The sequence below is a fragment of the Onychomys torridus genome, chromosome 6 (genome assembly GCF_903995425.1).
Source record: "Onychomys torridus chromosome 6, mOncTor1.1, whole genome shotgun sequence".
In the NCBI taxonomy this organism is placed as follows: Eukaryota; Metazoa; Chordata; class Mammalia; order Rodentia; family Cricetidae; genus Onychomys; species Onychomys torridus.
The window spans coordinates 105,921,226-105,946,499 of record NC_050448.1 but is presented as its reverse complement, the minus strand read 5'-3'; the positions used below and the strand labels follow the sequence as shown (position 1 = coordinate 105,946,499).

The window sequence follows — 25,274 nt, the reverse complement described above, 5'->3', positions numbered from 1 at the left end:
GCTGTGGGTCAGATTACATATTATACACGTTACAGATCGCTATTTACAATCCCCTGTTTAGACCCATTGAAAGTTTATAGAAATGATTTCCGCTTTAACTGAGGCATTTCTTGTACTTAATTTCAGCTGAGCAATAAAACTTTTTGATAAAAAAAAGAAAAGAAAAAAAAAACCATGTCATTGATTTCAATTTCCACATGGTAGGAAAAGTTAGTATTTATTGAGAGTTTATGATGTGTGAGTCCGTATGGTAACTGATTTGCATTATGTATAAAGCAAAAACGACATTCCTTTGAGACACTTGGGTCCTTTCAAGGAAAAACATTGTTTTACTGTTACAAAATTAAATTTCAAAACCTGTGTGAGTAAAGAAACAATTACTGGCCTATGTTCCAGAAAACGGAGTTTAAGAAAAAATACATTCTCTAAGACATAAAATGCTCTATTAAAATTCACATAGGTGCAGTTTAAATTTTATATATTTTGTTGTTGTTTGAAGAAGCTGCCTTCTGTGTACAGTATTTCCTTTGTTTTAAGCAAAGGTTGGCTACTGTAGTTAAGTCTTGCTGGATACTTCCAAGACTGGGCCAAGCATGGCTTATTTATTTATTGAGACAGGGTTTCTCTGTGTAGCTTTGGAGCCTGTCTGTCCTGGATCTCGCTCTGTAGATCAGGCTGACTTAAATTCACAGAGATCTGCCTGCCTCTGCCTCTCGAGTGCTGGGATTAAAGGTGTGCGCTACCACCTCCCAGCCTACTTTTATACTTTTAAATGGTTAAAAAATAACCAAAACAACAATATTACAATAATCTCCAAGTCACCAGGTCCAGAAGCAAAATCCCTTGTGAACATGGCCCCATTTGTTTCTTTTGCATGCTGTCTGTGGCTGCTACAATCATAGAACAAAAGCTAAATAGACCATCATCCTCTGGGTTCACATAGCCAGGGGTTCAAATCCTGATCTGAGAGCAGTCAGGAGTATGTACTAAATACTTCCTGTCGGATTTGATGACAGCTCGGTATTTACTGCTTCTCAAATACAAACAGTTGCTACTTAGCGACATTAATTTGTTCCTACCTCCATGCCATATTTGTATTAATATTTATGAGATGGAGAAAGATAAGCTTCTGTTTATTTTATGAGCATGTTTTTATGACTAACTATTATCCATCTGTAGAGTCATAATTTTCAAAATGGAACAGTCTCTTTCTCATCTATAAACCTAAGTGAATAATCCTCCCATTCATCAGTTACTTCGATTGGTTTGCACTGAAATCCACCCACTCTGATTCTCTATTCAGCTTCTAAAAGAGTTTTCTTTCAAAATCTGAGCACATCACATGGATGAAGGAAAACATCCTTTTGATGTCACAGTGCCATGGTATCAGGGATGTAAAATACAAACCCAAGCAAACACAGTGGTGACGGACTGGTGGGACAAGAGGGAGAAAACAGAGACAGAGCAGGAAGGCATGTGCTGTTAATGCTCATCAGTGTTCCAAAGACTAAGGAGGGGAAGGCAGGATGCAAGGGCCATGGTACCCAATGTTCCTGACGTAAACACTGCAGCCCAGTGCTAGTAACTCAAGACTAAACTTTTCAATTTCATCCCCACTCACCAAAACACTTCCTTCTAAATCTAGGGCCGGCCAAATCACTCCAGGAACAGCCTTTTCAGGTCTCTGTGAAGACACACTGCCACATGAGTAAGTGTGTTTATTGCACAAAGAGAGACCTATTGATGGAAATTTACTTATATTCTAATTTTTGGCAGGCCGTTTTGCTTTCAGAATATTTAAATTTGTGGCTAGGATGTGGAATAATCACCTTTTAGAAGTCAAATACTGAACTGTTTTCTAACTTGAGAGGTTTCTCTAGGTTGTCTCCCAAATCTCCCGACTTCAGACACTTTCAGTGATACTCATGCTCATGCACACAGCCTTCCGCATTTCACAAGACCATACCTTTTCACCCGCGTCACCTTTGGGGCCATTTTCTCCAGCATCTCCCTGAGAAGAGGACAGAGTGATACACTGAAATCTACTGGTGACTTGAAGCAAAGCACATGCTCTCTTGCATTCTCCTTTGGACACACTCTTGTTGTAACCCACTGTCAATGTTCACAGAGCCAACAAGCTTGACCAGCCGACTGATGCCAATACAGTTACTTATATTACATGAACACGGCTGAGCACCTTCAAACAGGGCAGGGTTAACACAAAGCGGTGACGTCTCCACCAGACGTCTCATGGTTGATGTGGACACCAGCTTCCCTCCTGCACTCTCTTTTCCTCTGGCTAAAGTTCCCCACAGCAGGGCTCTCCTGCCACTCTCCACAGCATGCCATAGCACTTCTGTTTGATACTTCTGGGCCCTCTTCATGCTGTGCAAGCCTGCTCTTTACAAGCTGTATAAATTCGACTTGTCTTCAAACCAATCAAAGGTTCCAGGGCCCCCAAGTGAACGCCACGGCCCCCAAGGCCTATGAGTATTTATCTATTTGGGGCTCCATAGGCAGCATTCAGAAAAAGGAATTTTTATATTTTTATTAGATATCATCTCTCTCAAATCACAGTAAACTGAGTCAGGGGAACGTGTGCTTCTTTGGTTACTTCCCTACTCTTTCAGTGACATCTCCTTCCTACTCACAAGGCAGCGCAAAGGGGAAAGGTTTTGTTTTATCTCTGTGCTTTGCACCGCTAAACTCTGAATGCTTTCCTTTAAGCCTTAGAGCATGCTAGAGAGGAAATGTCATGGATTTCAGACTCAGTAGAACGGAGTCCAGGACTGGCACTCAGCAGGCAAAAGCAATGCTCTTTGCACGGAGTTTTTCCTGGGTCACACGAGGATAAGGCTACACTAAGCAGCTGTAAGAACTAAGTTCTGTACTGTACACAGCATTTCAAACCATGCCAGCACACTCTGAAAAATAGTCTTTGCTGTCGGAGATCCCAGTGCCTTGGTGTTTGTGGTGTTCCTATGCTGGGCTGCTCTTCTCTCTAGCGGCAGAGGAGGTCACTTTTCTATCATTTCAACACTTCCACAGAATTTAAGAGAGAAATCATCAGTAGCAGTTTCTCAAGAATGAGAAGGTAGAAGAGAGATACTTTCCCCTCCCAAGTTCCTTTTACCATTTCAAATAAATGTGAACTTAACCTGCTCGGGCTGTGTACAGTGGACCAGGAGGGCAGCACTCCATCTGATGAACCCGAGATGGGTGCTGGCATCGCACCTCCACCAATTTCTACATGAACCAGTTATTTGGCGACTAATTAATTTCAGGTTAATTACCCTGAACTGATTTGATGTCCAAAAGCATACTGCTTTAGCGTACATACTCTAAGGCAGTGTTGAGAGATGGCTTACTCACGTGCTTTTTAGAAATCTGCTTGAAAACCCCCTTAAAACACCAATCTCCTTATTGGGAAACAGGACTCAGAGTAGTTGTGAAGTGAAGAGATTGACTGGCCCTTCATGAATGGCCTTTTAACCCCTCTTCTGCTCTTATTACAATCTAATATTGCCTTCTTTCTGCTTTACAAGGCAGGAAAATACAGTTAAATTGAGGACTGTTTTCCTGATCTTTTGATGAACTTCTTTTGCAAGTAGGGTTATGATGTTTGTCAGAAAGACTATCACAACATATCATAGTATCTAGCACTCCTCTCAGAGACACCCCCAAACACTACTGCAGTTAGCAGAGGGAACCTGGGGTATAAACAGTAGGAGATTGAAAACTATTAAGACAGGCCTGCAAGAAATACCAGAGACATCTAACAGGGATTAACATGCAACCCCGACTCTGTCTGTTTCCTTTTCTGGTTTTGATGGGGATTCTTTGTGGGGTCACTTTTAGACAGTCGCTGCAGGTAAACATCTGTATCCCTTTGACCTTTGACCCAGAGTCCCCAGCAGCAGCAGCAGCAGCAGCAGAGACAGCTGTGGATGCTTAGGAAGGCATCGGCGTGGCATTAGCAAGTATGCAGAATGGGTTTTTATGGGGCTAGGGATCTCTGAAAGCCACGGTGAGCCTGGCAGGCAGGGTTTACCCTTCTCTCCTTCCTTCCAACCCCCAATTCAAAGTTTATATGGAAGATAAAAACCATATTTTCTCTTTCCCTATTTGACAGTCTGAAAGATGGGCAAATTAACCCTCCCCAGTCTCCACTTCTAACTATCTGTCCATCCATCTGTGTGTCTGTCTATCCACATCTATCCTCTCACACATCTAGTTCAATTGGAATGTAGCTCTGGAGAAGGGGGGGTGATAAACAACACAGAGCTATTCTTACCTTTTCTCCTTCTTTTCCAGGCTCCCCCTGAGCACCAAAACAGAGATGGAGAGATATTAATGAAGAGCTAATAGAGCAGTAACACCAAAGTAGATACTGAACACTCACTGAATGTAGTAGGTGAATTATAAAGCACATTGTCTATTTTGGCCTTAGTTTCTACATGAAAACAAGTTACAAAAGTATCCAGAAGAATTGAGCACAGATACCAATACCAACTTTAATCTTAAGTCCTTACTTCTATAACAATAATGATATGTGCAGTAGATAAGAAGGTCATCCTGGAGTGGACTGGGACATTAAGGGGGAACATAATGTGACAAACTCAATCAATAAAGTGGGTTAGCATGTTGGCTGTGGGATGTTCTGTATGTGATGCTCTGATTGGTTAATAAATAAAACACTGATTGGCCAGTAGCCAGGCAGGAAGTATAGGCGGGACAAGCAGAGAGGAGAATTCTGGGAAGTGGAAGGCTGAAGCAGAGAGATGCTGCCAGCCGCTGCCATGACAAGCTAGATGTAAGGTACCGGTAAGCCACAAGCCATGTGGCAACTTACAGACTAATAGAAATGGGTTAATTTTAGATATAAGAACAGATATCAAATAACTCATGTGTTGCAGGCCAAGATACCAGAATGGAGCAGCCTTAGCGAGTGAGGTTCCTACTATAAATGATGACCAAGGAAACACAGGGCTTAAAATGGGAAACTGGTCTCTGGAGAGAACTGCATTTCCCCCTTTCTCCCGGAAAGGGTAGGGGGCAGATAGATGTTTTAGAGTGCGTACATCTTATGATGAAATTTCCTATGGGGAGCTTGAGAAAGAGTTGCCATGAGACCAGACTGCTTAAAATGTTTTAAGGAGATTATTGGGGAGAAAAAGAAAACCAGAGTAAAAGGACCCAAGCTAGAAGTCAGTTTGGAGACAAAGTTCATTCTCTGGAAATCAACCTGACCCCTGGCTTTCTGCCTTTCTGGTGACCTTCACCACTCAACCTCCTTCCTGATGGCTGCCTTGCCTGCCAACACAAGAAGAGTACTGTGAGTACTCATCAGTAATTAACTCCCGCCATTGGGCTTCTTAGTAAAGTGCAAGCAGTGGGAGAAGACAGAAGAGGGCTGGATTCCCAGAAGGAATATTTTCTTTCTTCTTCAGGACAAAAAAGGGGCAGGTCCATGCATTTTAGGTCTGTCCCCAGTACCTAAATAGTAACGTGACATGTCAAATCAATTGACAGACATCTGTGGGTTCAGACTCACACCAGCACAGCTGATGGGATTAGACATGAGTTTTGTACTTCAAGGGGTGTTCACTCATCAAAGGATTTGGGATTTGTCTGCCTGCTTGGTTTAAACTGAACTGTCACCAATCTTTTTTGATTTAATGGATTCATTTTGTTCTTCAAGAAACCAAGAAAACAGGCAATCCAAAAAAAATCCCCATTACATTTTTTCCCTATTTAGTAATTCAAACTATATCCATTTTTAAATTCTAAACACACCACATCTTTATTCTGCTCTTTGTCTGACTAACTGGCCATGTTGTATAGAAGTTGAAGGTGGCCAAATCTTGAGAAAAAGCCATCATGGCTCTGGGAACAGCATCTGTGGTGGGGCTTCCTAATATGTACATTTGAGGCAGTACGAACATGACCCATGTTTTCACAGCTTATTAAGGGTAAAATGACAGTAGCCATTTTGAGAGCTTTCTTATGCTATTTGATTATCCCACAAGAAATATTTTTTTAAAATTATAGGTGTTTTCCTTGCATGTATGTCTGTGTACCGTGTGAGCCTGGTATCCTTGGGGGCCAGAAGAGGGCATTGGATCCTTTGGGACAGGAATTACTTACAGAGGGTCATGAGCTGTGGGTACCAAGAATTGAAACCCTAGTACCAGGTGCTCCTAACTGCTTAGCCATCTCTCCAACCCATAAGAAATATTTTAGACAGTCATATCCTGTTTCTTCTCTGCATGTCTAATGCTAATGACAATCATAACCATAATGTAGTCATTAGTTACAAAGTTCTATGACTGGATAGTATGCCACTGACAAAAATGTCTACCCAACTACAATCAGAAAATAGCTTAACAAACTGTGACAGCTGAAAACGGTGTAGAAACCCATGCAGCAGATGACTGTGCTTGGCTTTGTCTGTACCAACCTTTGGTCCTGGGAGTCCACTTTGCCCTGCTGCTCCAGGTGATCCAGGCTCACCCTCAAAATAGAAAGTATACATTACTAAGCAAAACCAACCAACCTAGAACATTGTGGAGATAAGGAGAGGAGTTACTGGCCATCCTAGATGTGCTAGAAAAACAGAGCATAAAGTAACTACTAGAATAATTAGTTCCAGTACAATTCAAATGTTTACATGCTTGAGAACAAAGTATTCAACTGGATTAATTTTCTTTGTAGAGCCTTTTCACCATTAAGATAGCCGAAGTGAGTTATCAATAGGGCTAATAGCTAATATGGTTCTGGGTACCATCCAATTAGTATTTGTTGAATAAAGGTCACTTGGCAATGATAAACTCTCTTGGTGGAGAACTTTAAAGCAACTCTCAGCTCAATTAAATGAAGACTAAATCATTGGATTTTTCTTATTAAAGTAACATTTACAGGTGTCTATTTTGAAAATACATATCCTTGAACATCTACCTAATCTGCTAATACATATGTGATAAAAGAGGCTTTGTAAAAATGGTTTACAGTGGTGTTGTGAAAGTATTTGAAACAACCAGTCTTACTCCTCATGGTTGTGCTGAACAATCAGCTTTTATGAGAAAGGTAATGACTGTTGGGCTAGAGAACGCCCCATTTCAGGAGGATGGTGGTACACACCATCTTCTCTGACAAGTAGGTGTTTTCCAAAAAGGGAAATGAAAATGAAACAGAAACAGTAACAAAAAAGTTCAAGTCCTGCAAAGTGCCCAGAAACAAAAGACACCATGTCCCCTTATGATGTTCCCATGTGGCTCACACTTTTGTCCACTAGAATTTAATTGCTATCTATGAAACATTCCCAGTGTCCTTCACCATGTGATTGACCTCTAGACAGCTTTCTTCTTTCCATAGAGAAAAGTAAGGCTGCTTTTTTGTTGATTTTTTAAAGACAATGTTTATTTTAAGAGCAGTTTGGGGTTCACTACAAGTTTAATTCATTTTGAAAACTGTTTTCCAAGTAACCTGGGGTAATTTTTTATTTTTTTTCAGATTCAAAACCATGTCCATTAATAACAAGTATTTCTTTTTTTCACATTTTATCTATTTATCTCACTATGTGTATGCATGCATGCACAAGCCACAGCAAATGTGTAGAAGGACAACTTGAGGGAATTGGATCTCTCCTATTATGTGAGTTCCAGGTGGTCAGGCTTTGTGGCAGTCACTCTCACCTGCTGAACCTAAGAGGCTGAGTGGAGACAGACAGAGAGAGAGACAGAGAGACAGAAATAGAGGGGGAGAGAGAGAGAGAGCACGAGAATTTAGAGTTGCTAAAAAGAAAGACAGAGACAGAAAGAGAGAGAGAGGGAAGAGATTGACTTATATTTTCTTCATCATTTGATTCATATATCCCATCTACAGGTGGCTTTCCAGAAGGCATAGAAACCTGAGGTAAACATAACCTACAGGAAGATATGTGTGTGCAGCTACCAGATAACCCAGGCCTGTGTAGCTTGTGGTGTCTTTCTCCTAGCAGAAAGTATTTCACTCTTGTTCTGGAGTGTAACTGCTGAAGTCTTGACCTGCTGGGAGAAATTCTGCATCCTGCATAAAGTCACATGTAACTGTAACTCTTGAACAGTTTCTTTGGTAAGAGGACAAAATAGTTGACTTCCAACAGTGAAGGATGTCATGGGGCGTTTTGATATTCCGTTTGGGCATGACAAAGGGCAAGAACCCTGAAAACAGAGTCCACCTTGAATGAGGACCATCATTTACTACACAAACAGAAAAGAGCTACTGAGGCTGCCTTCAAAGACCTGGAGACAGGATGCTCCAATATCATAACTCCTGGTGCAATGCACAGAGAAGGTGCTGCAGGGAACAATGTAAACTCTGTTTGACTTTAAAAGAATAACCATGGTAGCCAGAGTCATTTCAACAAAACATGGTTAAAGCCCTGGATCCGGGAAAAACCCATGCTGAGATTTGAAGTGGGGAAGAAAAATATCGTTTAGGTGTCTGTGTAATGTTTTTCTCAATATATGAACCCCAAGGGACTAAAAGCTGGACTCTTTCTCTCTCTTGTTCCTATTACTAAAAAGAACTTTCAACAGAAGATAAAACTAAGAAACCAGACTCATAACCTCTTTCTGTGGGAATTACTTTCACACTGTCCTGTTTCCATAGTCCTTTTTAACTCACAGTTATGTATTTCTAAGCAGCTATGGGAAGTACCATAGTGTAATGTTATGAGTTTTTATCACCATGCCACTGTATTTGTTTCTACAGGGCACTCATGATTGTCTTATGAGTAGTTTGATTAGCCTCAAAGTCAGGTGTGACCAATCTTTCACTCAAATCTGCATTGCTGAATACTCAGGTTGTTTAAAATAAGTATCTGTAAAATACAGTCATATTTTTCTAACAAGTTCTTTAATTATAAAAAATTCCCTGTATTTATTTTGTAGCCACACTGGGAAAATGTTAAGGCACCAACTGCATGCTTCTAAATGGCTTTCTAAAGGGGTTGAGTTTTCTTTGTATTTTAAAATTTTTACTTTATGTGTCTGAGTGTTTGTATGCATGTATCTGTGTGCACCATGTGAGTGCCTATACCCACAGAGGCCAGAAGAGGGTGCTGGATCCACCAGATGTGAGCTACAGATGGATATGAAACACTACCTATGTCCACCCATCCCCTCTCCCCAGCCATATGGGTGGTGGAAAGCAAACTTCAAAAGCATCAAGTGCTCTTAACTGCTGAGCCATCTATCCAGCGCTCCCTTTTTTTTCTTTTGTAGGCATCCGTTTTTTTTATTTAAATATTCACAGCTTTGTCAGTATTAGACATTACAACTTTAATTATTTTTGTGGCTTTTTTCCTATTTGTGTATGAACTAGTCTCAAGGTTGTTGGGCAGCTTACCCATCTCTCTCATATTTCTAAGCATCATGGACACTGTATAGACAGAAATAAAGTAAAACATCAGGGAACATCTAACCCAAGGGTTTTCTCTACTCTAATGGAAAATTTAAGGTGATCCTTGGAACATCACCCACTTCCATATTGAAACTGCAGGTAAGCTGAACTGACTTTTCAGGATGGCTGGTCACTTTCATTTTGTTTGAAACCAAATTCTCTTGAGAATGCTAACACAAAAGATCACTCAAGGCTCTTACAATCACATCAGCTACTGCTCCTCAACTATAAGGTCGAATCTTGAGGGATAAAAGAGGATACAGTTTTCTCACAGAGGTGAGTGCTGATGGCCAGGAGGTCATTTAGCTGAGATAGTGCTCACCACTACCTCAGTCACAGTGGTTCTCCAGTCTATCAGTGGAAACTGAAAATGAGTCATAGCTTTACATTTTTAGTATGACATAATTTCACATTCATCATGTTATAACCATTGTTTCCTTTTATACTATTTTGGGGCTGGAGAAATGGCTCAGCAGTTAAGAGCACTGGCTGCTCTTCCAGAGGACATGCTCTTCCCAGCAACCACATGGTGGCTCACAACCATCTATCATGGGATCTGATGCCCTCTTCTGGCAACAAAGTGTACATGTAGATAGAGCACTCATACATAAAATAGATAAATAAATATTTTAAAAAATTTTTAAAAAGACTACTATTTTCATCCAACTATGGGAAGAATAATATTTTAAAGAACAAGGTTTAGATGGAAAGGTGGTGGGTCCAACATGGCCTTGGCCTCTAGAACTGCAAATGGTAGAGGGTGTGTGTGTGTGTGTGTGTGTGTGTGTGTGTGTGTGTGTGTGTGTGTGTCTAAACCTAAAAACTAATCATTCTCAGAGTGGGCAAGTAAGTGTCTGAGAGGCAAAGAACAGCAAAGAATCAGCTGTAAGGTTAGAATCCAAGTCACCCATTCCCAATCCTGCTTCTCTTGTAATTGAGCAGCTTGTATCCAAAAACTCATTCAATTTACCATGTTTCATTTTTAGCATTAAACATTGGATTAGCATTAGGGAAGTATCCAGTTGGCTCCAAATATTTCTGCTTAAGGTCTAAGACACAGGGCAGATCTCTTGGACTTCTACAGGGCTTAGCGTGTTTTCTATAAAGTGTGGGGCTGGAATCAATGCTCCCTCGTCCTTATAAGATTTAGTATTACTATCATCTCTTGTTGTTGGACCTTAGACGTCACCTGAAGATCATTATTCCTCAGGGATTGGATTAAATTTTGCTTTGAACCCAAATTCTGGAGTCCAAGCTTGGCTGCTCTAGTTCATATATTTGCACATTATCCCTGATTTCCCCAAATTCAACTGTATTGGCTAATTCCTCATCCTTAGTCTCTATCAGCTGTCTCCTTTGGCACTGGTGAGGACCCCTTGTCACAGGCACAGTCTGTCTTGGTCTCACTGGCTTCTCATTTCTTCCTCTTCCATCTCATCTTCCTCCTCCCTCCCAGACTGAATCCCTGGGAATTTAGCTTCACTGTGGATCAGTCAGTAACATTTTTAGCTTCTACTTGACACCCAACACCTGTTATTTCCATTTGCATTTTCTGGAGGCAGAGAAGCCTTTAGAATACGATGAAAGGAAAACCAGAAAGCTCATCTTGGACAATTAGATTTGGTTCTGCATCAGAGGACTGGGCATCCCTGTAGGGGAGTTTTGTCTTGTTTATCCCGTAAGTAAACTTCTCCCATCAAATCAGAGTCTCAGTCCTCTGTGGCAATATGTTATTAATTAGTAGAAAAGCAGACAGGTATGCCAGCCAGAAATTAAATACAAATATGCTGCTTTGGATCATTTGTTGACATGGCCCTTAAGCTGATTGAAATAATAACTAAAGTAAACCTAGCAAGCTTAAGGGAAAAAATGATAAACGTCTAAAAATTACAAATATCTAAAGATGTATAATAAGTCACAGTAGATTAATAAGTCTCAGCATAAGCTAGTTTTGGAAGAAGTCTGCTCATCAATACCTTAGGTTCCTATGGTGCTAATTCAGAGAGGCATGTGTGCAAAACAACTTGGAAAACGGTACTAGGAGGCAAAGAGGTAAGTGTGTAGGAGGTTACCCAGCATGGCTGGATTACATTTATATGGGTAAAATTTACATACAAGAGAGGCATTGTTTGTCTTGAGCATATTTAATGCAATCTGAAGATTCAGTTGGGAGTACATCCCCTATTTACTGCCCCACATGAAAGCTCCCTCTTCCTCTTCTCTATCATCTCTCTCCCAATTCTTGGTTCTCACTGTAAAGAGTCTTGGTGATTACATACCAATGGCCAGCCTGTGAGCTCTGCAAGCTCTTCACACTGGGGTTCCTCTGGAGCTACTCCATTGTTTCCTCCATCCTTGTGTGCTCACACTTGGGCATGTGGGCTAGGGAAGAGACCAGTGTGGACTCTGGAAACAGAGTCAGGACATATGAGGCAGGCATCCTGGTACCTGGGAAATGATCTTGGAGATAAAGGAGGCTAGAAGAAGGATACTGCTTACCTACCAGAAGCCCTAGCCAGAATTTCCTTTGTAAAACAATGTGGAAAAGAGCCAAAGTGACCTGAAACCACCCAGAGAGCACAGTGCTGCAGACAGCTTTCTTCCTGTATGTAAAAAAGTTGTTCTTTGCACACACTCTTGTGGAAGATGCCTTGAGAAGGCAAAATGGCAATCCAGATGAAATGGGTTGTATGCAGTGGGAGAGTTTCTTAAAACTGGGAGAAATCAGCTACAACATGGTTTTTCAGCTTCCCTGTGTTACATAAGTCCTCTAAATTAGGCCATCTAGGTTCATAGAAACTTGTGACTGGACTAACACCATCAGAGGAGTTCCAACAATCAAAGGCAATGGTCATCCATCATGTGGGGGATGAGAGGGGGTCCTTGACCTATCCAGTAGTAAGGAGCTCTGTCTATTGTTGCATGTATGGGGGAATGACACTTTACTCCATGGATGCAAATATGATGGAATAAAGAGTGAAGCCCCAGCCACCCTCTGCCTCCGAGCAGGAAAAGGCGAAGCAGCAGCAAGAAAGGAGGAGGAACGATGAGGGCAAGTGGGTCTCAGTGTAAAGCTTCAGATGCCAAAGCAGGCAGAGCCAAAGCCCGCACTGTGCTGGACTTTCCAGTTTATGCAGCTTAAAGAAATGCCTGTATTCTTACAATGGGTACCTGATACTGCTTGGACCAATGGTTCTCAACCTGTGGGTTGCAACCCCTTTGAGCTAGAATGACCCTTTCATGGGCGTCACATATCAGGTATATTTGCATTATGACTCATAACAGTAGCAAAATTATAGTGATGAAGGAGCAACAAAATAATGGCCAGGGGTCACCACAACATGAGGAACTGTATTAAAGGGTCACAGCGTTAGGAAGGTAGAGAATCACTGCCTTAGACCTTGCAGCAGCATATGCCCTTAAAAATCTTTTTCTTCTTAAAACATCCAGATAAGATCTTCTTTCTTATAGTGTTGTTCTTTTTTTTTTTTTTTTAAAAAAAAAACTTTATTTTTATTTACTTTTTGTGTCTTTCACATCATATATCTTGATCCATTCATTTCCTTGTCCTTTTGTATATGCCTCTGCCCTTGTAACCTCCCCACAAAATAAAATAACAATTGAAGAGGAAAAAAAGTGAAAAATCTCATCATGGAAGCTGTAATATGACATAGTGAGCCACACAGTAACCCTTCTGTCCACATATCTTTACTTGAAATTGTTCATAGCAAGATTCATTGGTCTGGTTTGAGGCCTCTGGTTTCTGCTACACTACCTCTGGTTTCTGCTACACTATCGATGCTGGGTCCTCACTGAGACTCCTCTTGGATATCATGTTGTTACCCTGTGTCATGGAGATCCTGCAGCCTTGGGTCTGCAGGACTGGTCCCTTCACATGCTCCAGGAGATCATAGATGGGCTGGATGTTGGGGTGGGCTAACTCATAGTCTACCAGCTTGCCCCTGTCTTTATCACCAGGGTGAGCTCTCCAGCAATGCCCTGGTTAGTTCACCCTGATGAGCAAGAGGCGAGGCCTGTTTTCCTGCTTTCCAATCTTCAGGGTGGGCTCTCCCACACCTACACCTTCAGGGCCAGCTCTACTGTGTTGTCCAGGCGAGGTGCAGTGGCCTTTCTCTTGAGTGCTGCAGTTGATGAGGTAGGGACTTTTACAAATTATATATGCAATATAATCAGCTCTAGTGAGCCAATATTTCTGTATTCTCTTCTATAAAACACACTCTTTTAAAATGAGATGTCAGGTAAGTGGACTTCATGATGACACAATTCATTCAGATACATCAGTCTAGTTATTCTGTTTTGCAAAGCAGCCTGTGAGGAGCTTCCTCTCTCTCCCTTTGCCAATCAATCCCTTAACTGCTTATTCTCCTTTGTTCCAGTTTCCATCTATGAGACTGACAGTTGCATTCAATTTTGGAGTAATATGCTTATATGAAGTTGAAGGAGAGCAGTGGTTTGGAAAAAAGTATCATTATAGCAAAGAAGTAGACTACTTTCAATTAGTTTTATATTTTCCTCTAAAGAGATTTAAAATTAATTATATAAAAGACAGGGTTATATTTAGTTTCATTTAACAAGTTGAACTGAATGAGAAGTCAGTTCAAGCACAGAGTGAGCAGTATATAGAATGTTTGAGACTATAAAGTACACTAAAGGATGTGGTGATCTTATGGAAGAATGAGTAATGGGTAAATGAAGATGCTAACAAGGATGAGTGTTACTATGGTAACTATAGGAACAGTGGTCTTAGGTTCTTAGTTTTCATAATCTCTAAGAAGATAGGAAATGTAATAAATGTAATTCAATTCCCACCGCTAACCAAAGCAAGGAGTAAATTATAAGATAATTTCCATGAACCATTAACTTAATCTAGAATCAGAAATCAGTCATTTCTTTTCCTTACTATTTTTACTTATTGGATAACTATAAAAAGTCATAATTAAATAGCTCACTGGCAAGTTCTGCTACAGGAAACTTTTAGGCTATAGCAAATAGACCTACAACATATGGAAATCCTTCAAGAATTTAATTCAAAGTTGGGAGTGTGCTAGAGACAGAATCTTAGCTGCACACATGACAAGCATACACTTATTGCTGACCTACATCTTCAGGCCTTAATCCTACTTTTAAAAAGACTGAAACAAGAAAGACATTGTGTTTAATAGTTACACTGACTGAATCAAGCACAGAATATTGGGTTCACTCTGTAGTTTAATTGTATAGTCTTGAGTCAATGGCTTGACCTTTGCAAGTCTGGAAGCTCCCATTTATCTGTTCTCTAAATATACTTACAATAAAAAATGCCATTAGAAATATTTTGTGAAGACGAATGTCAGCTAAGAACTATGAGACTCCTGGGTAAGAGATGAAACAGCATTCCAAATACCACGGCTACAAGCTAATGAAAATTTAATGTCACTTAAAAACCACACAGATATCTGGGGTAGATTCATAGATGACACATTGGTCTCAATTTTTTACATTATGTTTTAAACTAAAAAAAAAATTATCTAAAAAAGTGGCTAAGATAATCTATGCTCTTCTTGCTTTGGCAAGAATCCTTATGACCCAGAACTCTGAGAAATCCTAGCTTTCACAGCAAAAATAATTTGATTGTAATTGACATTCTTTTCTGGTGATAAGGGAAAAGGATTTCAGCTGAGACATACATATGCTGGACCTTTCATGTACCACTTATCTGTTACTAGATTTCTTTTCATGGCATTTGCACTAATTGCTACTCAAATTATTCTGGCAATGAGTTTACTGTGATTGAGCCAAGTGAGGTAAATGTGAAAGAAAAGAAAAATAAGGGGCTTAAAATAACACATATTATGAGTATAGATTTTGAAAGAACCGATGTCGATATTCTAACAAAACTGTAGAAAATTCTATAAATTCTGCTAAATGCTTCTTCAGTTTAATGATGATACTTTAAGTAGCCACACTTATCCAGAGAGCACTTCTCCAGGTATAGGGTTCATGGGTTGCATTTGCCTGTGTGCAGGTCAATCACAGCACACAAGTAAAATGTTCAATATAGTTTTGACCAACAGGATTTATACATGAGAATTACAAAACTTATTTTTGTGTTCAATATATCTAGCAGCACCTGTTCATAGTTATGGTAGGGTTTTGTATGGCATCTGACCTGTTTTGGCTCCTGGAAACCAGTGCAAAATATGAGAAACAAGCTCTGAGAGTGGGGAACAAAAGATGCTAGAAGTTTGTTGAATGGGCAGTGTGACATGGATGACATTCTGGACCTGTGTCATTAGGGGACTTGGAGATAAACTCACACAGTCCTTTCTTCTGTGGATAAAGCTACCTCTTGAGCCCAGAGAGGAAAGCATTCTTCAAGAACATAGGCTGTCACCTCCAGGATGGAGACGTGAGCTAGTGGTGACTGCACTTCTGAAGTCGTATGTGATGTGTCCTTTTTCCTGTCCCCCAAGTCCTACCATTCTGTCTACTCATTCTCTCCTGGGTGGGAGGTGGGCTGGGGAGGCCACAGGACTCAGGGAGATTCCAGCCTCCTCTGTGACTCTGTATATTAATTTTCTCCTACGTTGACTTTAAGGGGCTCTTCTCTTTGCTTGAGTTGAATTGTTAAGACTCCTAAAACACATGAGTATAACTAGAGATACTGAGCATCTATTAATATCACTGACTTTAGTTACCTTGTCTAGTTGGCACTATATGGCCTCTGTCTTTTAGATCAGAGCCATAGAATGTTGATAGTGTGCCCAGACAAAGACTGGGAGGTACCGTTCTTGCTGCACTACCGTTGCCCCCCCCCCACAACTTTCATAGAAGACCACTTAGTATACCTTTACAGGTTGATGCCAGAAGGAGCATGTTATATTTTAATACCATGTCACTGTTATGTAAGTCTACTTACTCAGTACAATATAAAGAATTGGAAAATCATAACATAAATACATGTTACCTTGTCTTCACCAGTAATTGCATCTGTGGGCATTATAAATCTTACTTTATGGGCCACACCACTTATAGTGAAGAGTCACTGGCTGGACACTAAGTGCATTGATCCTTCCACGTTGCAGCCTTCAATGGGCACTGACCTCTATCCATGTGAATATACTGAAAATTCCATTAGCATTATTGAAAATAAGTAAGAGGTACATAGCAGAATAAGTAAATAAACATTCAGGTTGCTAATCAAAGTGGCCAATATTTAAAATAAAATAAATGTGAAACTAAGTCATCATCAAGTTTACTGTCTAAAATCAATCATCAATTTTGTCGACCTGAATGGCTTGAAAATATTGTGGTGGGAAATAAAATGTTTTCTTTTGTCCAACACAACAGAAAACCATTTTTTCTGTCTAGCTGTTACTTTCCAAATTTTTGATGGCTTAGAAATCACACCCTCCCTTAACTGTAGTCAGAAAATGACTTTCTAGGCATCAAAAATGCTACTTTGGAAAAAGTGGAATTGTAACGTGGAAGAAAACATTTTTGTAAGATAGTTACAGGACACTAAAGTTCTTTCAAGAAATTATGATATCATTGTAAACTTTCTTCTTAGAAAAAGACATTCTAGAAGTTTAAGACACTCCAACTATAGAATTATTGCCAACTTTGCTCTTACTGCTGCAGAGACTGGTTGTCTTGGTGAAGAAGAATCCCTCTATACTTACCTTCCTAAAGATGATCTAGCTGCCATGACAATTTTAAGTACTAGTGAGGATTAAAGGATGTTCTATCCACAGTGTTTTAGTTCCAGGTCTATGAAGTAGGAAAAATAACTCTCACTGCCTGTGCTCATACCTTCTCAGAAAGGGGAAGCTGGCTTCCCACTGTTTTAGAAAAAACACATTTAAAATGCTGCAAAGATATATTGCGATACATAAAGCTGTGACTATTCACTACTGTTTCCTTGATACGTAATTTAAACTCAGTGACTAGGACAAGAAAATGTCACATTCCTTTCTCTTTCTAAGGAAATTGCGTATTTCCTTGTAAAAATTTTAAAAAAATGAAGTCTTCAAAAGACAGTTTTCAAGTTGTTTTCTCTCAGGTTAAAGGTTTCTATAAATTTTCATGATGGTACTCAAAGTTGGACAAAGGAAAAAAAACAACAAAAAAAGACAAAGACAAATAAAACATTAAGTGTGCATGCAAGTTTGGTCTTTACCAATGTCAAAAACATCTCAAGTTATGTGACTTTTAAATCTACCTTACAGCTGTGGATGAGTACCCAGCATTTGACTTATGTAATAAAGGTACTAGGAGCCTTGATCTGGAATAATGATTTTCCTTGGAATTTGAGTAATTCTGAACTGCCTCTTTGAAATACAGATCAATCAAACCTTTAGCATTCCACTAAAATAAAATATAGGAAAAGTTTAATAGTGATGACAGACACTGTTATAAAGGCTTATTAATACATTTAGTCTCTACATGGACCTTTGAGGCAGGAGTTGTGATCATCTCCCTCATATGGAGGCAGAAAAGGAGGTGAGAAAATTCAAAGACTTAGGCAGAATCTACACAGCATCTAAGTTCTGGCTCATATTCTTAGTTACTTTATAGGTTTAAGAGGTTTTAAGAGAGAAAGGAAAGTAGACAAGAGGAAAAGCCCATGCTCCAGTCTGTTCTTTCCATGAGAGCTGGGATCCTTATGTGATTTCAGAACTTGGGCCAGGGTACAGTGCTTTAAAATATTCTGGAAGATGAGTAGGTGAGTCATGAGATTTTGAAGGGAGACAGGAAAGTCCCAAGCTCAGCTTCCTGGACTCTGGTGACCTGGGCCAGCTCTGGGTTTTGTTAGCTCCCACAGTGGTTTTGTTCATCTCTGTAGAGGTTCCAGATTGGAGAGCTGGTAAGCATGTTAAGTGCACAGACACCAGGCTTATCTGTGGGATAACATTAGATGCTTTCTCCAAATGACAAATATGTTATGAAAATAAACACATGCAAAGAGACGTGTGTATGTAGAGCGGTGGTGTGTGTGTGTGTGTGTGTGTGTGTGTGTGTGTGTGTGTATGTGTGTGTGTGTGTGTGTGTGTGTTTATGCACACACTTCTCTTTATTTCTGATCCCCTTCATTATTAACAGCACACCCGAAGTTAATAGTAACAGTGTATAGGAAGTCCATTTTGTACTCAAGTTTGCTTAACAGTGAACAGAGCTTGCTCTTGTTCAGAAGATTTTAATGGGTTCTCATTATATAAATAACTTTTGTTAATCAAAGAAATAGCACATATTAATTTACCCATGACCAGAATGAACTAGTATGTCTTGTTTGAATGTTAAGTACAGCATCTCCCCTCTCCCTTACATCATCTACAATAACTTAACGAAATGGAACATATCCAGAATACTTACAGTGGGAAAGCTTTAGCTTGGGATTACCGCTCCTTTAAAGTCAACTCCTTTGAACATTTGTTCTATGGCTTTCTTGTATTTGCAAACGTACAAAGTTACTAATAACACCACTCCCTAGAATGACTTTGTTCCTCTAACAGTCTCCAAATTATCCAATACATGCTACAATCAGCAAACTCACCTTTTGCCCATTTGTGCCTGGGGTCCCAGGTGCTCCGATGGAACCCTAAGGAAGCACATGATGAAATTAAGTTGATATCATGATCAATATTCCAGTCCTAAATCTGTGCAGTGTTTATTAGGTCAACCACAATGTTACATGGCTAAAACATACTACAACTCCCTTACACAAGGTTTTAAGGCTCTGTTTTCTAGATTTTGTCCACTGTGTTCTAATATTTAGTAATCCAGACAGATCTTCATACTTTCCCAGGAAGTAGAGATAAAGTTTAATATCACTTAACTATAACATGATATCTCATATAAATTGAAAACTGTACCTTTCAGGAGGCCACAGGGCTCTAAATTTTGTTTTAAAGACTTAGATAATTTAGTTCCACCAGGAAAAAGCCGAGCAGTAGCAGCGACTCTTGAACTTGTCAAATTTATAGAAGACAAAACAGAAGGTAACTTAAAAAAGCAGCTGCTTACTCTATGACAGGAGGGCTCTATGCTGGAAATGCAAATTGGTTTTATTTGGGTCACTTCCCCTCTGGACTTTCAGGGACTCTGGGTACATCACCTAGTATTGATATGGCTTCTGAAGTGGACTCAAGAAAGCATCCCAAGTGTTGTGCGCTGACCCGAAACAGCACAACTTCTGTGTTTTGAGGTTGAAGGTCCCTGTGCACGTAAACATGAGCATATATACCCACTGGCTGAGAACGAGCAGTGGCTGGAGAGGGCTCTAGTGATGGTAGGAAAGCCAGCCACTATTTGAGACAACCCAGGACATTGAAGTGAATACAGGGAGTATTAGTAAATATTTTCAAAAGGCAACGTCATTCCCCACCCCCTTAGGCCATGGAGAAGGTGTTTTTGTGTGTGTGTGTGGTTTGTTTGTTTGTTTGCTTATTCTTAGTGTAGAACAAGAAAACAGGTTTTTTTTTTTAAGTTGTCTATTAAATTCCTGTTGTAATAATGGAAGAAGAATTTTCATTAATTGGCATGATATTCATGAAACTGCTCTAAAAATAGCCCACTAGAGAAAAAGTATATGCCAAACAAATTGACTGGCAAGTTTCTTAATGCAGCCCATGAGCCTATGGGTTGGGAATTAAAGATCTTGAAGCCTGGAGCCAGCATTTTATCCTGGTTGCACGTGGATCAGGCTAGCTTTACAATTTCGCACTGAGCTTAATAGAGACATTATTGTGGGGGACAAACTGTTCCAGCACACAAGATGTCTCACAGTGCAGGGCCTTGACTTCATTTGAAGGATTATGTTTCAACAGATGCCACATGCCAGGCACTTGGGGATAAAAAGTCTTTATCTTTGATGAAGACCAAAGATAAAGAGCAATCACTTTCCCACCTGTTACAACACAATTGTTTTCTGCAAGTTAGACATCCTCTCTCTCCATCCCTGTTCAGGGTGGGAGGTTAGCAGTAAATGGGACTTAGTGCTGTTCACTGGCAAAGAGCCATCGTCTTTCTGCTATTGCTCTATTTACTGTTCCATTGGCATGACCTCAGAACCTTAGGTCCTCCCCTTTAGACTGTAACTTGGTGATTGTGGCTAAGACCGAAATCATAATCAGGAAGTCACTTTTCAGTTTAACCAGCCAAGGGGGACACTGAGAGAGCCAAGCAGCACAATGAATCAAGCAAGACTCATATCCTCTATTAGGGTCAGCGCTGTGGCCATTTGGCAGTTATATAGTTGACCAAGGCCAGCAATCAATTTGCAGTGTCACATGACCCTTCTTGTTTTAAATGCTGTCAGAACGTGTTACCAATATTTGAATTAAATATTCCATAACCTACAAGTGCAGCAGACAGCACAAAAAGTCTTCTCTGGACTTACTGAGTATTCTACAATGAAGCAGAGTGGAAATCCAAGGCACATTTGAATGTGTAAATATAAAATATTTTAGAAAGCAGAATGAACAAAGGATGCTAACTCCTTCAGCACCATTTATGCTCAACAGTTCCACCCACTTCTCTTGCTCTCATTAGACAACTTTCTTGACACTGCTATACACACCGTACCTTTTGTCCTGGAGGCCCCAGAGGTCCCTAAAAGAGGAAAAACAATTCAATTAACACAACACTACTGCCATTTAAGCTTAGATGACCGACCAACTGACCAACCAACCATCAAAACTAAGTCATCCTATTATAAGGTTCTCTTTGCTGTAGTAAAAAATGCTGAAAAAGAAAACCCTCAGGAATATAAAGGAAATACAAAGTGGATCTCTCTCTCTCTCTCTCTGTATATATATATTTGAATTTTTTGAAAGCCATTAGCCACATACAAGAGGGATCTGATTTCTTTTAGAAAAAAAATGCTTTGGGTCCCAGTGCATTTGTTTCTTGATATTCTTGCCAGTCTATCAAATCAGTGTCACTTGGAGGACGGGGGGTATTGTTGCTAGAAGCAGTTAGAATGCAACACCATTCTCTAGGAAAATGGACACATTACATGGTGCCTTTATCAGTACACCCCTGGTAAACAGGCTTGAAAGCTACAAAGAGAAGCATGTTGTATTTTATCCCTAGGAAATGTTGTCACGTGACCCACACAAAATCTTGTTTACAAACTAGGGGTGGCCAAAGCTAAAGGCAGCACCTGGTGTGCCCCCAAGAAGGGAGCAGGGATGCCGGCAGCTGCTGTCAGCCTGCTATCCGAGAGGCAGTTAGAATACAGTATTTAATGAGATGAGGGGGAATATTTACTTAGAAAATGCAAATGTGACAGTTATGAAATTAAGCAGTTCTCAACCACAAAGTCAGTGTTCGCATCTGCTGGCTTAATTTAGATTAAGACATGGCTTTCTGACTGGAAAAGTACACATGGAGCTGCAACCTCATTTCTGACTCCTTAGGTCTACTTCTACAGAAAGGTATTAGGCATTCTTTTTAGTTCCTTGAGAAACGTATTTGAATTGGGTGTGTTTTAATGAATTTATAGATGCTGCTATTTACACAAAAGGTCTTAGGTGCATCACGCTACCCTAATGGCTTATTTTCATTGTGAGACGTTCCCATTAATCAGCATCTGACATTCATACTCTGTAACATCGCATGAAACATGAGCATGATTACTAGGGGAGAGCGGGTCATGAATTTTAAAAATTAAATAGACACAGTGTTTAGAAAGATCCAGAGACCCTGTTCCCCACCCCTCTTTTGAAGAGCCCTCACAGGAAGACTCGTTTCCTCTATAATTAGCCTTGGGTTACTGAAGGTGTGTCACATCATACCAACCCTCATTCCTCCTTGACTTAACTCTGTTGAACAACCAGACTCACCAACTGTGTTTTTAATAGGCTCACTATCCACATATCTGTGGGCATTCCCCCCACCCATCCCCTGCTCCCTGTTTGAAATTCTCCATTTTAGATTTGGCAGAGAAAATAGACCATCAGGTGTAAATCTCATCCAGATCACATCTCTCATCAACCCAAGCCCACATGGACCTCAGAGGAAGAAGAGCCCTTCCTCCTTGCAAGGCCAATTCATCAGGTAGACTCTGGAATCCATCGTTGCCTCTGCCCAGGGGGACCTTTTCCAATCAATTACCCCTGCATCTGTATCAGCCTGCTCTTCTCCATCAGTTCTCTCCCTTTAGTACATAAACATGGCTAATCATTTCCTCACTGTGTAAATTGTTTGGGGAATGAATGTCAATGCTAAGTAAGGGCGGAAGTTGCAGGCTGTGATAGGGATCCAAGAAGAAAAGAAAAGCCTTGGGTTTATCATTGCCCAGGACTCCATCTTCTCAAATGTCTCTGGAGTGTTTCCCTTCCTGACCTGCTGAGGTTGGAAAGGAAACTCTATGATGAGGACTGCGTTTATTCAGTGTTTACACGGAGGATGTATATGTTCCATTCACAAAGGTAGCATTCCCACTGTAAATCTGACTTCGCCACTTGAAAAAACACCATTCACTAAAATCGGGTATTCCATTTCAGGGGAATATTTCAAAGGAAAATAAGAGAATTTTACATCCAGTATTGTAAATGGAGACTAACATACATGGCATTTTCTAATTTAGTCTTTGCTGCATGGTCATATTAAATCAGAGATTTAAAAAGACTAGTCATATAAAATTAGACTAGCATATTTTAATGCAATATTTAAGAAAAATCAAATAACCAAAGAAACTGAATGTATTTTCCCTTCAGTTTTAGGAAACTAGTGTTATTTTTGTAAACTCATAAAAGCAGGTTTTTTTTTTTAAAAAAAGATTTGCCATTAATTTTGAATTATGAATACATGTCTTATAGATTATTTGCAAATCTGCTGCCAATATATATTCTCAGTTACAAAAAATGTATATATAATTCTTAAGTCTCACTGCAGGAAAAATGATTGGGAGCCAAGGAGAGCATTGTCCATTACCAGAAGGGAATCGGGAGTAAAGTTTAGTTGAATACAAGGTACAGATATACTTTTGAGTAAACACATAAACACTTGGGCATACACACACACACACACACACACACACACACATACACACACACACACACACACACCCCTCAATTTACTGCACTAAACAAGATTTTCCTTACGGATATTTCAAATATGTTTAAATTGATGACACTGTTATATATCAATAACAATGTAGTAATTAAATATAAACATATAACTTAAGGCTTCCTGTTCAAAAATCAGTTTTGAAATTAAGGCATGTTGTTACCAGCTTGTTAAGACATGTGCATCTTATTAACCTCATTTCTGGCACAAATGTGAATTTATAAAGTAATAGGCAATACTATATAGTCATTCATTAGCTCATATAATCTTTTAAAAAACTATTGTTTGTGGTGTATGTATGTGTGTCTGTAATGGATGTATATGAATGTCAATACATTCTAGGATGCCTGTGTGTACGTGAGAAGAAAACTTGTGGAGTCTTTTCCCTCCTCCCACCTGGGTTCTGGGACTTGAACTAAGGTGGTTAGGTCTGTGTACCAAGTGCTTTTATCTGCTGAGCCAGCCCGTCTAATCTTAAACTTATACCTTCCACCTGAGTAATGGCTTGGACGAAGGCTATCATAAATGCATTATTCACTAGTAAGCCTAATGCTTCTTTTTATTACCAATTTTAGGATTCCAGTAGTTTAAGACTTCTAAAGCAGTTCTATTTAATGTTATATCAATAATTCAGTAAGTTTGGATAAAGCAGTTTTCAGAATAGTTATATTCTGTTTGGTCCATTTTTCTCATTACAACATTTCTTCATAGACATTTTTCTTGGCAGGTGCATTTATACTTTGAATTTTTAATACACAGTCAAAATGGAAATTTGATTTTTCAAAATAATTCCTGTATGTTTTAAAAGTAGAAACTATGCTATATGCAGATTACCAACATATTAAGGTATATTTCTTTAAGTTTAACTTAAACATCAAGTATAATTTGAATCTTGAACTATCCTCATGTCAATATAGATTCTGAGTGATATAAAATATATGGCCTTCATTGAAGAATTCTATAAAGTAGAAATAGCTTTATTTAAAGGACTGAAAGCCATTGAAAAAATTCTGTGTAAAGTACTACTGTTATTATTAATATACACACAGCTCTTATTATTGTCGTAATCTGCCAGAAATTATCACAGGGAATTATGCAAAACAAAGCTTAGATAGAAGATTATTAGCAAGAGTTGTACAATCTACTTGATTGCGTTCTCCAATTCTGCTAACTTCCATTCTAATGATTCTATACAATATTCTGTATACAGTGAGCAAATAAGTCAAGAATATGACAGTCCCAAGGGGGCGGCTGTCTTTAACCAAAAGCATGTTGCTCAGACCTGAGAGCCAGCCCCTTGACTCCTCTTGCCTGACTCCATCCGCCTTGTCAGTGTGTCTTTCTGGTCCCTCTCCTTGTGCTGCACAGCTATGCCCACTCCAAAGTCCTTCGCCCCCTCCCTAGTTAGTGTGACATCTATCTAATGGCCTTCCATCTCCCCGTGTCACTCTGCACACTACGGCCTGAGGACACTTCCTGAAATGTTGTTTCAGCATCTGTTTACAACTTTTGTAGCTATTGAGAAGAGGTCGGACTTGGATAGGAGTTGTAGTTTACCACACAAGCATCTCAACAACTTAGGATGTCTGTTACAACTGGAGCTTTTACCCGACCTTCCTCCTACAGCAACTCCATATATCCAAGTTCAGGGTCCCTGACTTTGGGGGTAGGCCTGCTTCATCGTTCTCCAAAGAACCACAATAACAGAACGTTTTCAGAGAATTATCAACATTATTGTAATGTTATGTGTTATTGTG

At 39.7% G+C, this 25,274-nt stretch overlaps 1 protein-coding gene across 6 annotated transcripts in view; it reads right to left on the bottom strand.

Moving 5' to 3' along the window:
• The window catches only part of Col25a1 (collagen type XXV alpha 1 chain), a 401,263-nt gene that overhangs the window by 72,832 nt on the left and 303,157 nt on the right, over nucleotides 1-25,274 (bottom strand). For all 6 annotated transcript variants that reach the window (XM_036189734.1, XM_036189736.1, XM_036189735.1 and 3 more), the window contains 5 exons: nucleotides 21,028-21,054; nucleotides 18,998-19,042; nucleotides 6,461-6,514; nucleotides 4,295-4,321; nucleotides 1,967-2,011 (listed from right to left, as the gene is read on the bottom strand). In XM_036189734.1, coding sequence (XP_036045627.1) covers nucleotides 1,967-2,011; nucleotides 4,295-4,321; nucleotides 6,461-6,514; nucleotides 18,998-19,042; nucleotides 21,028-21,054 — 198 coding nt within the window. The remainder of the gene's footprint in view (nucleotides 1-1,966; nucleotides 2,012-4,294; nucleotides 4,322-6,460; nucleotides 6,515-18,997; nucleotides 19,043-21,027; nucleotides 21,055-25,274) is intronic.